A 14,896-nucleotide genomic window follows, 5' to 3' on the forward strand; every position below is an offset into this window, starting at 1 on the left:
CCGACTCATTGGAAAAGACCCTGATGCTGGGAAAGATCGAGGACAGGAGGAGAAAGGGATGACAGGGGATGAGACGGTTGGGTGGCATAATCTGCTCAATGAACATGAGTTTGAGCAAACTCTAGGAGATAGTGAAGGACAGGGAAGCCTGGCATGCTGCAGTCCATGGGGTCACAAGGAGTCAGACATGACTGAGCGACTGAACAACAACAACAGTACTGGATATAAGTTTGACATGAATTATTCTGATTCCTTTCTGCAACCCACACAGTACATTCTGTTGATAAGATTTTGATCGTTGATGACAGGCATGAGTGAAACAATTCAACAGCATTGACCTGTCATCAAGACCTGCTTCCAAGTCAGTCATCTGACATCAGGTGTTCTCCCGAGGTTCCCTGTCTGACGTGAGCATCGCTTACCTGCACAGGGGCTGGCCGCGAAGCCCACTCTCTTCCGAGCTCTGTCAAAGACCACATAGAAGCCCTCCATGACGGTAGCACCAATCACCAGTGCGTTGGTGGAAGGCGAGATGCCGAACCGGTAACATTCATAATTCAGGCCAGCCCCCATCATGGGCTGAATGTAAAGCTGTTGAAGAGGAAAGAGCAAAAGAGAAAAAGCACAGATCAGGCAACATCACAGAACTATTGAGGTCGCTGTGTGCTCAGACCCTCCAAGGTGCCATAGGAGCTGTGAGGATGATACCAGCCCTGCCATCCGGGAGTTGGGACCATGTGCCTGGTGAGGAACCTGCTGAAGGATAGCAGCATGCACACCACCTCTGGCTGCACACAGGTACACCCATCCAGGAGTCATCCATCTGTCCATCCATCCACCCACCACCTATCTGCTCAGCACTTACTGAACACTTCATAAGGCCTGGACACTGTCTTTGGTACCAGCAATACAAAGATGAATAATCATGTTCTCTGCATGATCAAAACACGCATGATCAAAGTGACACACAAGGAAGATGACGTCAGTGTATTTGCCATGTGCAGTGAAGACCAGAGCGAGGGGGTCTCAAGGCAGGAAGGTGTGCAAGGGCACAAATGGGTTGTCTGGAGTCATCACCCACTGGACATCAACCAGCTGCCATGTCCAGAGGGCGGGTTCAGCAGTTTTAAACCAAGCACTGACTGGTGTCTATCTGTAAACCCTTCTTCAAGGCAAGGAACTGTCCTATTCTCAACTCTGTTCTTGGCTCCTAGGTATCTTGTATATGCTCTGCACACAGTAGGGCCTCAGTAAGTGTGTGTTAAATGGATGAGCTTGATCAGTGTAGTGAAATAGACAACTTCTCCTGAGGGTCAACGTAAATTAAGAAAAGGTAGTGGATGTATTTAGCTGTTACTAAAACACTTCCATTTCAGGTCCCGTAAGCAGGTCCTCGGACACACACACACACACACACACACACACACAAACACTCTTACCTTTGATGAAAGAATTCCATAATAAAAGCCCCCAAATCACCAAATAAAATGCAACTATGACACTGACCCAAACATGATGCAAACTGAATTTGTAACTTTCATCCTGACCTTTCTGTGTGTGTCCCCATTGACTTCCAGCAAAAACTCCAGACTGTAAATTTTGTAACATGTTGAGAAAGCTCCAGTGTTGCTACGTCTCAGAGTAAAATGCCTGCCTTCAAACTTAAATAGGAAAAATAGACAATCTGGTGGTAATTAGATTGAAACTATTTATGTTTTTAGGATCATATGAAAAAAATCAGAATTTCCCTGTGGGCCAGGAGCTGCTTTATTAAATAAGCCAAATAGGATTTCCTGGTGGCTCAGGTAGTAAAGAATCTGCCTGCAATGGGGGAGACCCAGGTTGGATCCCTGGATTGGGAAGATCCCCTGAAGGAAATGGCCTCTCACTCCAGTATTCTTGCCTGGAGAATCCAATGGGCAGAGAAGTCTGGCAGGCTACAGTCCATGGGGTCTCTAAGAGTTGGACATGACTGAATGACTGAGAACACACACAGGATTCAGCCCAGGTGGTTTTGGAAAATAGAGTTGGGCACAGGCACTCTGTTTTTTGACGTGATTCTTCTGCACTTAGAATTGATCATCCATCTATTGCTGCTGATCCTAGATGGTCCTGGGTAGGGACCTCATTCTAAAACTTGGGTGACCAGGAGCCTTGATGATTGCTCTGAATGTCAGGAAGGGCTTCGATCAGGCAGGGCTGGGAGGGGGCCCCCAGCGCTGTCCCCAAGGGTGTGTTACCAGAACATGGGGCTCATGAGGTTCTCATCACGTGATGGTTCATGACAGTCATCCTTTCCCATCAAGGCAATGGAAAGCAACTGGGATGCGGATGATGAAGGAGGAATCAGGACAACAGGGGAAAGCAGATTTTAAAAGACTGAAAATATGGACATGTCAAAGTCAACCAAGAGACATCTACAGTCTCATAAGTGAGAATAAAACTGAATTCTTATGCAGAGATGTGCAAATTAAATGCAATACTCCCAGACCTCCTTCATTATCTTTTCACGCTCACCCAGCACTTGGTCCTGAAAGCGGTTGATGGGCCCCAGTGGATCTTCAGCTCAGATGGCTACTGCCTGCCCTGGATGTAATGACAGATTTCACCCTGCAAGCCTGCTTTCCTCCTGCTTCTTAGAGTCCCTGACTGTCAACTCACCCACACGCCATTTATTCTCCAGCTCACATTTACCTCTGTCCTCAAGCTGGGTTTCAAGTTTAGTGACAAACCACACTGGTGAAATAATGTCCACATTTTGCTGGTGGCCTGACCAAAATTTAATCACAAAGAGCACATAATTTTAAAGGTGCTGAAAACATATCATTCTCACATCACCCTACGCAGTGCTGTTCATCCAAGGATATTGCAGTCTTCTGAAAATGTCTTTGGCAAGTATTATTATTTCTCTTTTTATACTTAAAGAGACACACATAGAAAGGGAGAACTGACCATTCAGAGTTACAGTGTGAGTCAAGGGCAGTGGTGCGAGTGTAACTCAAGCCTCCGGCTCTGTGCCTGTATCCTCTGTTGGGCTGTTATTTCTCTTAAAGCTTTCAATCCTAATCCTAACAGCTCTCCATTTTTGGGAATGCACTTCTCCATATAAAGTTGAGAACAGGGAAAAGGCAATATTTATCATTTACTTTTTTCTTCTGAAATTATTCCTCCTTCCCTATCCCCCAGTCCCACTCCTTTATCTCAAATTCACCAAACTGCAACAAAGACACATTCATCTGTCCATTCAACAAACAGTTATTATGCACCACCCCCTCACCACAGAGCACTGTTAGAAAAGGAAAGATGACCTTTGAATCTCATGATTCTCATCTTCAAGGAATTAATAATTTAATGGGGGAAGAAATAAAAGTGTGTGTGCAATTAAAGAAAAAAGAAGTCAAATGAAGAAGGCAACAGCATAAGCTCAACCCTGAAGATATGATTCCGGGCCAGATGAGTGGATGAGAAAACATGCATTATAAGTTTGCAAGGCAAGCTCACAAGTGGACCATTCTGCTCGGCAGAGGTTCAACAAAGAAGAGTTGTTTGTGTTGGGTCTTAAAGGATGGGAAGAATGTGGGTACACAGATGGAGTGGGGAGGAGGGGGCATTTCAGGCAGTCAGTGGGGGAAGCAAAGCGAGGAGATGGAGCAGGCACCCAGTACTGGAGGACAGCCACCAAGAGGGGAAGGAAGGTCAAGGGTGCAGCAGGAAACAGGCTAGAGAACCAGGGTGGGTCCTGTGAGGTCAAGGAAAGCCACAGTGGCAAGTCTCCAGGATCGCGGTAGTGGGGTGGAGAGCTGCAGCTTAGCAAGAGGAATCTGGCAATGGTTTTGGAAGGAAGAGAGGGTGGGGGCGTGTGGAAGGCACTCTGGTGGGTCCTGAAGTGGGAGTGAGAGGGGATGTGAGTGAGGACTCTGGGGATGGAGAGAGCAGGGACAGGTGAGACCGGGGAGGACTGATGCTTAGGATGAAGGAGGAGTCAATGATTTATTGAATATGGAAAAACACATAGCTTCATCTCTGAGCATCCAGTATTATTTTCTGTTTATAAGTAAATTGGAACTAAACATATATTAGTGTTATTGGTACTTCTTGCAAAAATGTCCTCAATTCTTGACCTTTCCTGGTAGGCACACCCTTGTGATGTGGCCTTGCAGGTCTTCCCACTGGGAATTGGCATCTACATCCTCACCTCGGGAATCTGGGCTGCCCTCGGCCTGATTTGGGAAACATGGTACAAGAGGAGTCCAGTTCTGGGCCTGGACTTCAGGAGCCCCCGTGTGTTTGCTTTCTGTCTCACAGAATCCTGCTGCCACCCCGTGAGCCAGGATGGTGAGAGACAATGGTCTTATCTCTCCATCAACCAAGACACCAAATATGCAAGTGAGGCCACCTGAGACCATCCTAAAGTGAGGCCAACCTATCCTTGGCCAACCACCAGCTGTCCGGGGACACGTGAGTAAGCCTGGAGAGACCAGCAGGCCTGCCTAGACTCACAAGCAGGAATAAAGGCTCAGTGATGAAAGCTGCTATGTTTTTATGGTTGCTCGTTATGTAGCATTATCATAGCAATTGCTACCTAATACAGGTGTGATACTGAAATGCGTATATTATGCATCAAGTGCTTTACTTTTTCATGTTTCATGTTAAAAAGACAAAAGCACAAATCTACGTTCATACCTGAGGCAGGATAGTTATACGGAATGATCTGCTGGAGTTCTCGTCTCTCAGGTAGATGGAGATTTTCGGGAAATAAGACCAAGGTGTTTCAGAATTCGTCCAGCATGCCAGCTGGGAACCAGTCCAGAAACCTTCAGAGAATTCTGGAATCTAGACAAAACAAGATCACACAACAAACAGTGACAAGTCTGGCACATCAACAGGAAGTAGCTCCCAGCTCTCCTCATCACCTCGCCAGATGCCCATGGCGATAAACTCTGTTTAATTTGGACAGCAAAGCGGAGACATCAGTCCTCTGGAAGAGTGATGGTGATGACAAAAATCAAAATGATTAAAATTACCCAGGCTTGTGGATTACTTACTGATATTAGACCTGCTACAGGCACTTTAGTCCTCAACACCCATATCAGTGCAGTAACAGCTTACCCTCCACTTTACAGAAGAGGAAACCAATGCTCAGAGAGGTGAAATGACTCACTCAGGGTTACACTGTAGTAGGCAGTACCCTTTAGAAGAGAGATCAGATTTTAAACGTGCTCAAAGCCCTTTTGGTCATCGCCTTCCCTATACATTCCCTGAGCCCAGTAAGTTTCCTCCTGGTACACAGCCCTATGGGGACCCTCTCCTCTTCTGGAACATCTTTCTTCTCCTCCAGATCTCAACTCCAATGCCACCTTGTCCAGGAAGCCCTCCTTGACTATCCCTGACAGTGCTGGTATCCCACCATGTATCTCTACTCCTTGGCCTTTCTCTTTATAGCAGTTATAATTTTATATTTATTGGTGTGATTGGTTAACTTCTGTTTCTTGCAGGAGAACCTGATTCCTCTAAGGATACAGGTCTGCTGTCTGCTCCCCCATCTCCTCTCCATAGTCCTAAAACCTGACCCATAGGAAAGACATAGGGAATGCTCTTGGAGGAAAAAAATGAATGACCAAGACACAGAATGTTCACCGATGCCTCTCATCAGGGGACGGAAGGGTAAAGCCGATCACGCTTGTCCACTAGTTGCTGAGTCTGTAAGTTAATTACAAACCACTCCTGAGCCCTCTCACCAGATCCAGTGGTCTCTAAGAGCAGACCTGCTCTGTTCCTGCCAGCTCCCAGAGGGAAGGATTGTGTCAGATGGGTTTTTTCCCACACACCCAGCACATTGCCCTGCTCAGGTCAGTAGTAGAGGTGCCTGTGATGGGGCAGAGCTAAGAGGACACCTGATGGGGGGGATCTAGGAGGGCATGGGACAGGGCTGGAGCTAGAAGGGCATGGGACAGGGCTAGAGCAGGAGGGCATGGGATAGGGCTGGAGCTAGGAGGGCATGGGGCAGGAGATGTGATGGGGATGTGAGGTGGAGCTAGAAAAGGTTGATTGGAAGGAAGGGGTGTCTGTCGAGGTCCCAGAGGAAGAAGTACATGAGCTAAGTTGAACAGTAGGTGAGTGTCAGGGCGGGCAGAGCACGGAACCTTTCCCACTGGACACCATGAGGCCATGGAAGCTGGTACTAAGGACAGGAAGGGGCAGGAGTTACAGCTGGGAGGGACCCACGGGCACCATCAGGCATTTATCAGAGATCAGTTATCAGGGATCTGAGCATATGAGATGTGATGAAGGCATTCTAGCAGGATTTGTGTAGGTCACTTTTTGTTTGACTCTAATCTCCAGGGAGTCAGCCTGGGCTAGACAGAAGCATTTGAAAGTCAGTGACCAATGGGTGGGAAGTGATGATGTGGCTGTGGGTGGGATCACGTAGGAGAGGGTCCAGGGAGAAGGGAGAGGGTGTAGGACCCACCCTGAGAAACGGGCCAGCAAAGGAGACCCCCATGAAGCAGGGCACAGGGTGGGGAGGAAGTTCCAAGAGGAGGCTGTTGTGGAAGCCGAGAGAACAGGTAAGGCAGGTAAGTATGGTTGCTATGGAGGTCAAGGAGGACAGCAACTGAGAAAAACATGACTGTCCCCGGATGAACACACGGTGAGAGCTGCCTGTCCAGGACCATGCCGGGCAGGAGCCGCCTCCCTCAGGGCAGACAACCGGGAGGAAGGGCCTTCGGTCTCTTCACCCACTGCAGGGCTGATGTGCAGTCTCTAATGCCTTCATGTATTGGGTTGGCCAAAAAGTCCCAATTTTTTGGCCAACTGAATACTTGTGCATTTTATGAAAGTGAAGTCGGTTTGAAATATGTGTCACAGGGAAGAACCCCCTGCTGGATGAGTTGAGAGGGGGAGGGGCGGTCACCTTGCTGGGTTTCAGATGGTGGGGCCTGCAGGGGGCGCACAGAGCTCCAATCTCCAGACGAAGAATGAGGCTCAGAGGGGCCAAGTAATCTGCCTAAGGGGCACAGTGCAAGAGTGGGTAGGGGACCGTCTGCCTCCAAAGTGGTGCTGGTGAGTCTGGAAGGCTTCTCTGGGGCCAAGCCTTGTGTCCTGGGGGAGAGTTCTGGACACTCAGATCAGAGAGTTGGAAGTCAGAAGTCAGTTTACAGAAGGTATCATCCCGCTGCTGTATTCTGCAGATGGAGAAGCACTGGGCCTGAGCCAACAAGGGCGTCACAGCTGAACAGGCGGGGAGCCCAGGTCCCCATCGAACACAAAACTCCCTACCAGGCTCATTTAGAAAACACAGACTAACATACAGCATAGAGAACTGTGTTCAATATCTTGTAATAACCTATATTGTTGTTCAGTCACTAAGTCACATTTTATTTTTCCAGACCCCATGGATTGCAGCATGCCAGGCTTCCCTGTCCTTCATTATCTCCCAGAGTTTGCTCAAACTCATGTCCATTGAGTCAGTGATGCCATCGAACCATCTCATCCTCTGTTGTCCCCTTCTCCTCCTGCCCTCAATCTTTTCTAGCATCAGGCTCTTTTCTAGTGAGTCAGTTCTTCTCATAAAGTGGTCAAAGTATTGGAGCTTCAGCTTTAGCATCAGTCCTTCCAATGAATATTCAGAGTTGATTTCCTTTAGGATTGACTGGTTTGGTCTCCTTGTTGTCCAAGGGACTCTAGAATCTGAAAAAGAACCTATCTCTACATATCTATATCTATGTGTATCTGAATTACTTTGTTGTACACTTGAAACAATATAACATTGCGAATTAACTATACTTTAGTAATTAAAAAGAACTACAGACCTACAAACATTTCTAAAATCCCATCTAAACAACCCAGGCCCGGAGACAGAGCCTGGCATCTGTACAGTATTGACTTCTCTGAAGCCAGCCCTTTGCTTAACTAAGAAAGAAAACCCAGGTGAAGAGAGCCGGCTACGATGAACCCCGCAGAGAGAAAGCTCAGGCACATCTCTGGTCTGTGCACGTGAGACAGAGAGCATCCCCCCTTGTTGAGCTTTCCCAGTTCAAGACAAACATCCTCCTGGGCCTCTCCTTCCTGATGCAGGCACTGAAATCAGAGGATAATTTTAGATTAGGCAAACAAATTTCGTAATCTCGTTCCTTCCACCTCGCGCTTTTCTTACAAAGTCAGGCACTGCTGAACACATGCTGGGCTGACCTCAGGCATGCGAGCGCCCCTCCGCCACAGCCCCGCTGGTTCTGGCTGAAGTCACGAAATCTGCAGAGGCCCAGGCTGGTCACGGGCTTGCTGGAGTCACATGCTGTGTGCTGCCAGTGAGTCCTTGGGATGTGGGTAAAACCCTTACTGCTCAGAATATTAAATTTGAAGATGTGCATGTTAATTTCACTGAGGACATTTTTTACTCTGAAGAAAAGCAGCATATTGCTCTGTATTTCCAGCATGGTCTGGTTTTCAGCCAGTTTCCTAAATTTAAGGCACTAAAAACATTGCCTGCCACTTTTTTTTCTGATTCAGCAGATATTAGACAAGACAGAGGTCTGCTCTGGCCTTTCTGTCCACTGTACTCTTGACCTCCCGGTTCACAAAGGACCTCGGTGTTGTTTCTTCTGGTTTTCCCTCTGGGTTCTTTTGATTTGCCTGCTGCATTTCCCACAGCACTTTTATTCAGACTTTTGAAGTTTTGGTCCAGGACAACCAAAAGCCTGCTCTTTCTTCTCTGTTCCTGCTCCATCACCTGTGACAAAGTAACCGCTGTGCCTCTTCCATCCATCAGTCTCTGGGTTTGGCCACAGCCCAGTGGCGTCGTGGGACTGTCAGCCCCACTGGAGTCAGAACCAGGAGAAAGACTTTTTTTGGTGGCCTTGTAAGAGTGGCCCTGCGTGGACAGATGCTTATGAAGACACCCAAGAAGCTGAGAGAAATATTTATCTTGCATCCAAACAAAAAGCAGTAGCACCATGGTTTAGACATTAAATAGAAGTACTTCTTGACCAAACACCCACTGTGTTACCCTAGACCCTCACAACAAGCCATGATAAGAACACAGAAGCTCTCAGGGGGCACAAAAGAACCCCTTGCCCCACCAGGCACTCAGCTAATAAGTGGCAGAAACTAGATTAAATTCTAGTCCATCTGCCCCCCAAAGCCGTGGTCCTTCCAACCCACGAAGGATGGTCCTTCGTGGTCCATGCTAATGCTCGAACTAATTGAAAGTTGGGGTCACACTGGGATGATGTTAACCAGGCCCTGAAGGCGCGTTGTCCTTTACCAGGATTTTAACGGTATTTCAAAGCATGGCCATAAAATAATTATTACATTGGTGGATTGACCTTTGTCTTCTGTGAATCATACTTTGTTACAGAAGTAGGAGTTAAAAATCCCAGCATAGCTTGGAAGGAGGCCAAAAATGGAGCATAATTTTTGGTTTGTTGAAAAAGCTACAAACACATTCCTGGTTTACTATTTAATGTGTTACCAAGTGGTTTATTTTTCCTTAGTTTAAAAAAGTACCATAGCAACTACATAGTTATTTGAAATACTGAAAAGCATTGCATCTTTAGATCCAAGACCTCTGAGATTAAAGTGAAGGAATTATTTGCTGGTTAATATCAAAGAATAAATTGGGAATCCCCAGTAGTGCAGTGGTAAAGAATCCGCCTGCAATGCAGGAGATGCGGGTTCGATACCTGGGTTGGGAAGATCCCCTGGAGAAGGAAATGGCAACCCACTCCAGTATTCTTGCCTGGGAAATCCCATGGACAGAGGAGCCTGGTAGGCTACATTCCATGGTGTTGCAAGAGTTGGACATGCCTTAGAGACCAAACACCACCACCATCCAAGAATAACATCATGAACTTAAGAAATAATCATTAAAACAACCCTCCAAACCCTTGGATGGGAATTGTTAGAATACACGGTGGTACTCCCCAGTATGTGGTCCTGACCTGGCGTGACCTCCAAGACTCATCAAACATTCTGGGGACTCACCAGAGACGTGCGGGCCACAGCCTCCACCACGGCGTCAAACACCTTCTGGGGCAGGCGCAGCAGCGTGGTGCCACTGTCCACGATGGCCTTGTCCGCATTGTACTAGAACAGGGGGTGTGGGTGGGGAGAAGGCACGTGAGCAACAGGGCAGCTACATCAATGCACGGTCCAGCCCGCCATCACCCTGCTTCTGTTACACATGCATTCAGTAGTGTGGCTACAATTCATTTCATATTCTCAGAACTTGGGAACCAAGAACTTCCTCACCCAGTGTTCTCACCACAGGTAAAGAAACTGAGGCCAGAAAAGGGCAGTGATATCACCAAAATCAACAGCTTAATTCAGGACTCTTCTCTTATTCAGCAGTGGCTGGATCCTGTAAAGGACCACCACCCTCCCCGCCCACCCCCACCCCCACTCCCCCCCACCGCCCCCCCACCCCCGCCCCGCCAAAGAGGAAAGACCCATTTGTCTTTAGAGGTTGAAATGAAACACTAAATTTTATTTATGTAAATCATGCAAAATCAACTCTCTCTTACTCCATTAGCAGAGAAAGAGGAGGAAGGACGGTTTTTCAACAGACACTCCATATTTCATTTAGAATGGAACCAAAGCCCCATTCAATAAGAGAATCTTACAACACAGAGGCATTGCCAGCCCTGCCCCCACGTGTATCATTCTTTATGTGGCCGAGGCGGAAGGTGGAGGTCAGTGGGTCAAGACCAAAGAAGTCACCCAGCATCTAGGGACATAACTGGATGAGCAAGGCTGCCACGTGATGGAGTGAGCCATGGGCAATTTAATCCTCCTGTTTCCACGGCAAATCCCTGAGTCATATGATCAAATACACCAATCAGGTCAAAAGAAAGTAAGGATTTGTTTAGGTAGCAGGTGGGAGGAGTGAAGAATTTTGAGAAACTGAAATACAGCAACTGATTCATATTCTTTTCAAGTGTAAAACTAATTTCAATTTAGAAAAACTCTAAACACAGTTTTGTTTGTTCACAAAATTATCATGCCTGTGTGTGTAAGAAAAGCAAGATTTTATACTGAAATGTTGGAGTAGGATGATCTCACTTTTATTTTTTTCTCTGTTGTGGCAAAGGTGGCAGATTGGGAAGAGGGGCAGGAGAGAAAGAAGACTATGAGAATCAAACCTCCAAAGGTGCTTATACTTTCCAATACACACACACACACACACACACACACACACGGAGTTTGTACTTTATTTTAGGCCAGCCCATCAGATTCTACCATTGGACTCTTCAGTGGCAAATAAATGTCTTTTGACAATAAACAGATTTGTAGACTTAGGACAGAAACACCATCCCAGGGGACTGGACCATTTCTTTATCAAGCTTTGATTGTTTCTGCAGAGGCATCTCTATATATACTCATGGTACAATGTGATGGTTAAAGTGAAAGGCAATGATGACAGGTATGAATACAATCAATGCTGATGAAATGCTGGTGGTTTTTAAAAACAATTCTGAAAATGTTGGAGATCATCACAATCATGTCATTATGTGCCACAAATAAGCCAAAATGCAACGAGAGGTGTGAACAAGGTTAATGAGAGATGTGGTTTCCCAGCTCTGCCTCCTCTTAGCACCATCAGCCACCTACATCTTTAGATCATAATGTTTTTTCGAATGAGAACTGTGTACTGGGGGGGAAATGGGGGATTAGTTGTTGATGGAGGATAAAGCTGATGATGTATTTCTGGTTTCATTTTGCTTATTTTTAGTCCACTTTTACTCTGATAAAAACCCTGCTTATTTTACTCTCTTGAACAGAGTTCAGGGACCATCAAGCCAGGATGATGTGGTTCTATATAACTTTTTTCACTCATTATTTTATGCTAATTCCTCTTTTTCAAGAGGAGGAATTCAAGGGAAGCAATTAGAGGGAGGGTCATTGATATAAAATTACCTCAACAAGGCCCTGTAACTTTTATTGTCATGAGCTTTTGATTTATTTTGCAATGTAATGCACAGTCTGATTTCATATTCAGGTACTACCTGAATTAAATATGCAAATTTAGTGGCCCAGGCACATGCAGACAAGGAGACACAAAGAGATAAGAGTGGAAATACCTCTCTGCAGTCCAGATTAAGGCTCTGGCCTCCAATTTCCAATTTTAGAATTTCTATCTGATAATACCACTCTTCCTTAATAGGGGTGTACCAGATGTCTCCTTTGTACAAAGTTGGTTCAATTCCACCTAGGACCTGGGAAGGAAAACATTTACATATATAAGAGAAAAAAAATATATAGGCATATAACAAAGTTACACAGAGAAGCATGCTTTTTTGCTTTTTAAATTTATTTTTTAATTGGAGGAAAACTGTTTTGCCAAAGTGGTGTTGGTTTCTGCTGTACAAAAAGGCAAATCAGCCATAATTACACATATATCACCTCCCTCTTGAGCCTCCTTCCCCTCACCCTACCCCATCCCTGCAGGTCATCACAGAATGCCAGGCTGGCCCTCTGCATTATACGGCAACGTCCCACCAGCTCTCCATCTTACACATGATAGTGTACACATGTTGATGCTACTTTTTCCATTCATTCCACCCTCTCCTTCCCTGTGTCCACAAATCCATGCTCTACATCTGTGCCTTCACTCCTTCCCCACAACTACGTTCATCACTACTATTTTTTAGATTCCATATATATGTGTTAACATACAGTACTTGTTTTCTGATGAGAAGCATGCTCTTATAAGGCAAAACTTCACTGGAATCAGTACTTCCAATTTAACAGGATGTTATAAACAAATGCATAGGCCTGGAAATTAAACAAGGAACATTCTGGGGCCATGTGTTCGAAGAGCAGAGACTTTTATGTCCCACTCTAATCAGGATGCTTTGATAATTTCTCTTATGTAGAGGAAATGCATACAGTTCCAGCTTTCTGATACTGAGATCCTCCCCAACCCCATCCCAGCGGTGGGCAAAGAAATGCAATAAAATGGTTAACCACACAGACTGACAAAATTTAGTTCTGCAGAAGACAAAGGATGACTTCCTGTCCCACATATTTGCATGGAAAGAGGAACAAAAGAGCTTCTCTAATCAAAACTTCATTTTGGAAATCTGTATAATATCACCCCTTTCCTCTGAAAAGGTGGTAAAAAAAAAACAGGTAAAAGAAGTGTGAGGCTGTTTCTCGAAGTCAGAGAGCAAAGGGGTCAGCGTCACTGCCCCGGGGGCCCTTCATGTACATTCTCCCCATTGTCTTCTCTTGTAGACGTCTGGGTGCAGGCCCATCAGGGAGACACTTGGGATATGGCATGTTCCCAGCATTGATTCTGTTTAACTATGTGTGTGTGTGTATGTGTGTAGGTATGTGTACATCTGTGCATGTATTTGTATCTATGCACATGCAAGTATGTATTATGTACATCTCTGTGTAACTGTGTATATAGTGTGTGCATGCATGCATGTGTGTATGTATACACAAGTATGTGTGTATATGTTCATATCCATGTGTATATATTTGTGTGTACATGTGTAAGTGTGTGCACATGTGTAGCATACGTGTATATGGTGTATATGTGTGTGTACCTGTGTGCACATCTGTGTGCATGTGTATATATGTGTGTATTGTGTGCATGCACATGTGTGTAAGTATGTATCAGTTCAGTTCAGTTGCTCCATCATATCCAACTCTTTATGACCCCATGGATTGCAGCACGCCAGGCTTCCCTGTCCATCACCAGCTCCCAGAGCTTACTCAAACTCATGTCCATCAAGTTGGTGATGCCATCAAACCATCCAATCCTCAGTCATCCCCTTCTCCTCCTGCCTTCAGTCTTTCCCAGTATCAGGGTCTTTTCCAGTGAGTAGGTTCTTCACAGCAGATGGCCAAAGTATTGGAGTTTCAGCTTCAGCATCAGTCCTTCCAATGAATATTCAGGACTGATTTCCTTTAGGATGGACTGGTTGAAACTCCTTGCAGTCCAACGGACTCTCAAGAGTCTTCTCCAACACCACAGTTCAAAAGCATCAATTCTTCGGTGCTCAGCTTTCTTTATGGTCCAACTCTCACATCCATACATGACTACTGGAAAAACCATAGCTTTGAGTAGACAGACCTTTGTTGGAAAAGTAATGTCTCTGCTTTTTAATATGTTCTCTAGGTTGGTCATAGCTTTTCTTCCAAACAGCAAATGTCTTTTAATTTCATGGCTGAAGTCACCATTTGCAGTGATTTTGGAGCCCAAGAAAATAAAGTCTGACACTCTTTCCATTGTTTCCCCATCTATTTGCCATGAATTGATGGAACTAGATGTCATGACCTTAGTTTTTTGAATGTTGAGTTTTAAGCCAACTTTTTCACTCTCTCTTTCACTTTCATCAAGAGGCTTTTTAGTTCTTTTTCGCTTTCTGCCATAAGGGTGGTGTCATCTGCATATCTGAGGTTATTGATATTTCTCCCGGCAATCTTGATTCCAGCTTGTGCTTCATCCAGTCCGGCATTTTACATGATGTATTCTGCATATATACTAAATAAGCAGGGTGACAACATACAGCCTTGAGGTACTCCTTTCCCAATTTGGAACCAGTCTGTTGTTCCATGTTCAGTTCTAACTGTTGCTTCTTGACCTGCATACATATTTCTCAGGAGGCAGGTAAGGTAGTCTGATATTCCTATCTCTTGAAGAATATTCCAGTTTGTTGTGATCCACACAGTCAAAGGCTTTGGCTTAGTCAATAAAGCAGAAGTAGATGTTTTTCTGGAACTCTCTTGCTTTTTTGATGATCCAATGAATGTTGGCAATTTGATCTCTCGTTCCTCTGCCTTTTCTAAATCCAGCTTGAACATCTTGAAGTTCATGGTTCAGGTACTGTTGAAGCCTCACTTGGAGAATTTTGAGCATTACTTTGCTAGCGTGTGAAATGAGTGCAAT

The 14,896-nt window shown here is 45.5% G+C and overlaps 1 protein-coding gene across 1 annotated transcript in view; it reads right to left on the reverse strand.

Moving 5' to 3' along the window:
* The window catches only part of BACE2 (beta-secretase 2), a 106,059-nt gene that overhangs the window by 27,561 nt on the left and 63,602 nt on the right, over window positions 1-14,896 (reverse strand). The window contains exons 5-8 of the mRNA XM_061167556.1: window positions 12,078-12,212; window positions 9,982-10,083; window positions 4,684-4,833; window positions 423-591 (exon numbers count right to left, since the gene is read on the reverse strand). Coding sequence (XP_061023539.1) covers window positions 423-591; window positions 4,684-4,833; window positions 9,982-10,083; window positions 12,078-12,212 — 556 coding nt within the window. The remainder of the gene's footprint in view (window positions 1-422; window positions 592-4,683; window positions 4,834-9,981; window positions 10,084-12,077; window positions 12,213-14,896) is intronic.

The sequence above is a fragment of the Dama dama genome, chromosome 19 (assembly GCF_033118175.1).
Source record: "Dama dama isolate Ldn47 chromosome 19, ASM3311817v1, whole genome shotgun sequence".
Classification (NCBI taxonomy): domain Eukaryota; kingdom Metazoa; phylum Chordata; class Mammalia; order Artiodactyla; family Cervidae; genus Dama; species Dama dama.